Source organism: Cucumis sativus, chromosome 1 (assembly GCF_000004075.3).
Source record: "Cucumis sativus cultivar 9930 chromosome 1, Cucumber_9930_V3, whole genome shotgun sequence".
Classification (NCBI taxonomy): Eukaryota; Viridiplantae; Streptophyta; class Magnoliopsida; order Cucurbitales; family Cucurbitaceae; genus Cucumis; species Cucumis sativus.
In genome coordinates this window covers 12,787,103-12,793,133 of record NC_026655.2, presented here as the reverse complement: position 1 = coordinate 12,793,133, position 6,031 = coordinate 12,787,103, and the positions used below count along the sequence as shown (strand labels likewise).

The 6,031-nt window shown below is 26.1% G+C and overlaps 1 protein-coding gene across 1 annotated transcript; it reads left to right on the top strand.

Moving 5' to 3' along the window:
* Positions 1-2,382: 2,382 nt before the first annotated feature.
* LOC101216116 (protein SPEAR1) lies at positions 2,383-5,574 on the top strand. The gene is made up of 5 exons (XM_011656965.2): positions 2,383-2,723; positions 2,845-2,937; positions 3,741-3,802; positions 3,948-4,041; positions 5,158-5,574. The coding sequence occupies exons 1-5, from the start codon at positions 2,496-2,498 to the stop codon at positions 5,269-5,271; spliced, it is 591 nt and encodes a 196-aa protein (XP_011655267.1). The 5' UTR covers positions 2,383-2,495; the 3' UTR covers positions 5,272-5,574.
* The last annotated feature ends 457 nt before the right edge of the window (positions 5,575-6,031 follow it).

Sequence of the window (6,031 nt, the reverse complement as noted above, 5' to 3'; positions counted from 1 at the left end):
TTAACATGCCTTGTGCTGCACCAATTATAGTATAAGCAAACACCAATTATGGTCACAAAAGATCTTCAAATCACTCTCCCTGCATTGCATTTGGTTTCTTGTTGTTTATATATCTATATATATATGCATAGCCATAGACATTGTAAAAATATATTTAGATAATATCTTTTTGGGGTGTGAAAATGATTATTTTTATTATTTAATCCATTTTAACAAAACTTAATTAACTTTAAATTACTAGATTTAAGATTTATTGAGAGTGGATAAAGTATGTAAACTAAAATAAATTTGATGAGATATCAAGTAATTAAGTTTTGATCATACCTTAAATATTGATTAGGTAAGAATCTACTTGTAAGAGGAGTAGTTATAATTCTTAGTTTATAAATATTTAATTAGTGTAGAGTATATCTCTATATATAGTAACAATTTGATTTTTCCTTTTTGCTGAAATGAGTAATGAGATAGAATGAATTAATCTGAATCATTATTATGGAACGTTATTCTTTTGATTAACAAATTGAATTTCTTATGAAAATTATTTTACTGGTTTGTTTGGCAAGTCATAAAAACAAATAATTAAAATAGTGAAGATTGAGTTGGGTCTGAACAAATATTTTGTAATCAATACTTGTTACCAATAATTATCTATTAAATTGAATCCTAGATCTGTTTGATTAATTAATTAGAAGAATGTTGACTAAAATAAATAAGTTAAAAGTAGAAAAGTCTTTGTACTCTAATTTAATTTTACTAATATCCATCATAAAGTTTCATGTTATATTAAATCAAATTTTATATTCCATATTTATCCTTTTTTTTTTTTTTTTTAAAAAAAAGTTCATATTCCTATTTATCTTTAGTTGTGGGGTTTATTATTATTATTAACTTCATAATTGACCGCGTGTAGTTGATTAAAAAAACAATGAGAGACAAGAAAAATTGAAGAAATATTTACAAATATTTCCATCTTTATCATTAAAAACATGTGTTCAACACATAGTCTAATATAAATTCGGTTCTTTAATTATGCGATTAGTGACCAAATATTAGCTTCTTCTTTTATTCTCATTTTTTTATTTATAAAAAGCCCAAACAATTGCATGCTTATTAATATAGAATCCCTAATAACATGTAATGAAAATATATAGAACATTGCTTTATTTTTTTATTTTTATATTTTGAATTTAACTTTCATTTGGTTATCGGCGTAGTTTACTAATTAAGGTTCATTTTTGTTTTTGACATTTAGTGAATTTATTTTAAAATAACTAGATATGAAGTAAAAAAACAATATATATATATATATATATATATATATATATTTTCTCCTTTGGAGAGAGGAAAGAAAAAAAGGAAAAAAAAAAAAAAAGCTGAATTTTTTACTAATTAGGGTTTCTTTTGGTATTGCACCTACCTAAAATTGAACAACATAACATTTATTTTCTCTTTCCTATTTAAGAAAAACTATAAGACCATCTGCATTCATTTTAATGAACAAATTTGTTGATGCTAAAATTTAGTACAAGAAATTTCACTAATTATTCTTGATTCATTTTATATTTGAATTTTTGATGGCATATGATGTTTAAATTTACTATCAACAAAACTAAATATCTTTTTCAAGGAAAAGAAAACCCAAAACTTTACAACACATATGAAATGATTGTAATAAATGGTTAATTTTGAAGGAAAAAAAGGATAAAATAAAAGGGAGAATTCAAAAGAATAAAAACTCTATGAATATAGGAAACAATTTTTTTAACTTAGAAAAATAAGAATAAAGAAAGAGAGAATTCAGAAAAGGGGAAAAAATAGTAGAAGAGGAATATGAAAAAATTATTACGGAGAATATATATGTTTGGTAGGATGACGTGGCACATAGGGAAAATAAGAGCATTAATATAGTAATGGAGAGCAAGAAACATGGCCATATATTAATTATCAAGATAAATATTTGTTGTTAAAATATAAAGAATTAGATTATAGAACGACGTGTCGTCTAACAGAGAGATGTGGAAAGTTTAACGTACCAATAGGAAGAGAGAAGATGGTAATTAAAAATTGAGAAAATCTAAGACAATCGCTTTCAAGTTGGAGTCAAGAAAGTCGGAAAAATGTTTATTAAAATGAAAACAAAATTCATTAATTATTTAATCATCTTTTTGTAGAGCTCGCAGTTTGCAAGCAATATATAATATTATAAGTTAAACCACATTATTAATGCACTGAAAATCTTAACGCAATCTCATCCAGCTATGCATCATTCGTTTTTTTTTTTTTTTTTTAATTATTAAATAAAATTATTACTATTCTTTTTTTTTTTTTTTTAAATCTGCTTTAAAGGCTTCAATTTTTCAGATCCCTTCTTGATTCCTTAGCATATCTTTATATATGTGTGTGTATATATATATACATATATATTTTGCTCTTGTTCTTCCTTTTGGTAGAAGTTTTTTTTTTGGGAATTTGAGTTAAATTAGTTTGTGTTATTAATGGGGAGTGGTTATTTTGGGGAGCCAAGTTTAGGGAATAATAATGATAGAGGGAGCGGATCATCATCGTCCTCATCACCGTCGTCCAGAAGAGGGAAAAAGGGTGGTTCTGATAAGCAGCCAAGGCAACCCCAAAGAGGCCTTGGAGTTGCTCAGCTTGAGAAGATCAGATTGCATGGTGAAATTGCTTCTGCTGGTTTTCATCCCACTTCTTACACTTTCACTAATGTAATAACCACAGTCTTGATCGGTATTCAGTTTTAATTTTTTTTTTTTTTTTGTTGACTTTTTGTTTTTTTTTTCTTCTTTGAGGGAGGGCTTTATTTATTGGTTTGAAATGTTATTTCAGGATCAAGAAATAGCAAGGGTGCAAACAGGTTATGGGTCGGTACCATCGTCGACTTCCTCTTCCCCGTCTTATGGCTTCCCCTCTAATATTATGGTATGGTATTGATATTGAACCTATATGGTGTTAGCTTTTTGTTTGATGATTTTTAATTATATGGGTTAGCTCTGGTTCAAGAGAGTGCCTTATTTCTATAATTATTTGAATTATGTTGACATTGGAATTAAGTTGGAGTTTAAGAAGTAAATAACGGGATTTGTTTGATTTTTAGAGAGTGATTTCATGTGCTAATTACTAATTAGGTTGTACTGTTAGGACTAACCCTAGCTAGATCCTAATGTCTCTTTTAGAATTATTTGAAAACTAAGTTGAATTCAATTCAGCAAAGTGTTCGTGGACTTGTCAACAACTCCAAAAATTAAGGAGAAATTACATTTTGTTGGTTTTTTTGAAACAATTTACTAAAAATTGTGTATGAATTACTCTTTTTCTAATGCACTTTTTTTTTACCAATCTCACATACGTCAATTCACATACAGTATAATAAAGAAACATGCGGTTCTAATTCTTCCACTCTATTGTACTAAAAAAAAAATACATTTTCTTTTTGGTGTTTTTTTTTTATATAAAAAAACAGTAAATAATGTGATTTCATTATATATATAATTAAATTTGATCAATGTTTGTAAAGAGAATCTTATAATAACACTAATTTTCAAACAAGCATATCATTGTGTAAAAAAGAAAAAAAAAAAAGTTAGCTTACACTCACAATTTCTTTTCAAAAAGCATCATAATTGGATTAATTCGTATGTGCATAAATGTTGTTATTTTGAAGAAAAATCCAAAGTTTTGATAATAAACGTTAAAATTAATTAGTGTGATGGGTAATAATGCAGATGGGGTTTGGAGAATATGAAAGAAGAAACCTGAGAGATGGTGATTCGCAGTATAGCACAAGGTACTATATACACTATTATTTACATATTTCACAAAGATAAAGTTTCTTTTTTCACTTTAAAACAAACATTTAATTAATTTGTAGAAAAGTTTTAGGTGTGTAAATTAAAAAAAATTGAAATGTAATTGCTAATTATGGGAAATAGATGGGATCCAAGCAATAATGGTGGGATCTTAGAGAGCCAACATTTTGCACAGCCAAATATGACATGCTATCTTCAAAATCCACAAGCAGATCAGGTACTAATTAAATTAAAAATTTTCTATCTTCTAATTTTGATCCTTTATTTTTTATTTTTTTTTTTAATTTCCATTTCAGTCCTTTCAACTTTACACAATCATTTTGATAAAAATGTTGAAAACAAAACCATATTTTGTCTCTTCACTTTCTAATCAAACATGTTTGTATATGTTTAATACTGTGTTTAATTTGTGTACTGCATTTTTGTCCATTTCTTTAATTTTCATTATTATTGCTATAATTACTCGTCAAAACCTATTTGACACATCAAAATTATTTTTTATTTTTCAAAAGTTAAAAAATTGTATTCTATCTGTGTTAAAAGGTGTTTTAATTTGTTTGATTTTTAAGGATTTAATTTCGAGAAAAATAATTTCTGACATACTTTTCAAAAGTTTATTTTAATCTAAGCATATACTAAATTAATAAAGTTGGTTTTGATGTAAGTACATGTTTTGGGAGTGATTTTGAAATGATTAAAAATATTTTTATCATATAATCACTTCGAAATCTCCTTTTCATCGCCTAAAATTAATTTAATGTTTAGTTTTATATTCTCAATCAGTAGTATAATTCTCTCGTATCATCGTACTAACAGCTTATTGAAAGAGTGATTTTGAAAAAAAGATTAATTGTTTTAAAATATAATTCACTCTTAGATATATGTTTAAGTACATGTTTTATGGGGACTTTGTTACTTAACAAAAATGGTTTAATCCTTTTAAGTTACCAAATATGATATGATGTGTTACATCAATCTAAAGTACTTCTAATAGAAGAGTGCAAATAGAGGGGGAAAAAAACGTCATTTAACAGTCATCTTCTTTAAACATCACTGTTATTACACACTCTTTTTTGGGAAAAATCTTGATTAGAAAAAAACATATATTAAACAAAAACTCCAAAACACACATCGATCATCCACTTTAAAGGAGTTAGCATTGAAATGGTTGAGTTATTTTTGCATGTGTATATGTACATATATATATATATTTGATATTTGATCAATAATGTGAGCGTAATGAAGGAATGAATGAATGAATAATTAATAATAAAATAATAATAATAATAATAATAATAATAATGTGATTTGAATTTGATTTATATGGTTGCAGTGGACACAAAGCAGAAGGAGCAAAAGGCAAGAGAGGAGTGGAAATATGGGTCAAAATCCTGAAGGGTGTGAGAGTCAAGAATTGGATTTGGAGCTTAGACTCTCAATAATCTAATCTAAAATTAATTAAACAGTTATATATTAATTGGATATTTGGTTTTGGATTTGGATAAACCCCTGTTTTCATCAATACACATCATTTTCAGTGGGAAATTAGTGGAACAATTATAATCATCCTCTGATCTCTCTCAATTGATGTAAGTCAAGAGAGACCAACACCAACACCAACGGTTTCTTCATTTTCTTCTAAATCTCTAATCCATGATCATATATACACAAATATATATATGTATCAATGTAACCCCTCATCTCCTATCTCATTTCCTTCTTCAATACTATTTTCTTATTTCTTGATTAATCATCTTTTATATCTCTTTATTTATATATATATATATTATATTATATATATATATATGCATACACTAAGGGTTTAATTCCATGCACATTATATACCTTATAATTAAATAAAAAACTTTGAATATTTGAAACTATGTTCACCTCGTCTTTATACTAAGTTGTGGTTATTACCTAAAACATAAATAACAATTTTGACACTTTTTTTTTTTTTTTGTTTAAAATAATTTCAGATAACTGCTCATAAAACATAATTTGCCGAAATCAGTAAGAATATTATAAAAACATGCCTAGTTTGATCTAACCAATTTTAAAGAAAATAAAAGACTTATAAATAAAAATGTTTAAAATCAATTCCGATAACAAATTATGTAAATCAAAGCAAAATTGAGTCACAGGCCCTTTGCCAGCTTTTCATTTCCTCTATTTTTGCTTGAATATAAATCAAACATAGAAAAATT

Bases quoted from the DNA above. Each gene is read 5' to 3' on its own strand.
- LOC101216116 (XM_011656965.2), top strand. From the start codon at position 2,496: ATGGGGAGTGGTTATTTTGGGGAGCCAAGTTTAGGGAATAATAATGAT. The intron at 2,938-3,740 runs GTATGGTATTGA...GTAATAATGCAG, and splicing joins GCTTCCCCTCTAATATTATG to ATGGGGTTTGGAGAATATGA. The intron at 4,042-5,157 runs GTACTAATTAAA...ATATGGTTGCAG, and splicing joins AAAATCCACAAGCAGATCAG to TGGACACAAAGCAGAAGGAG.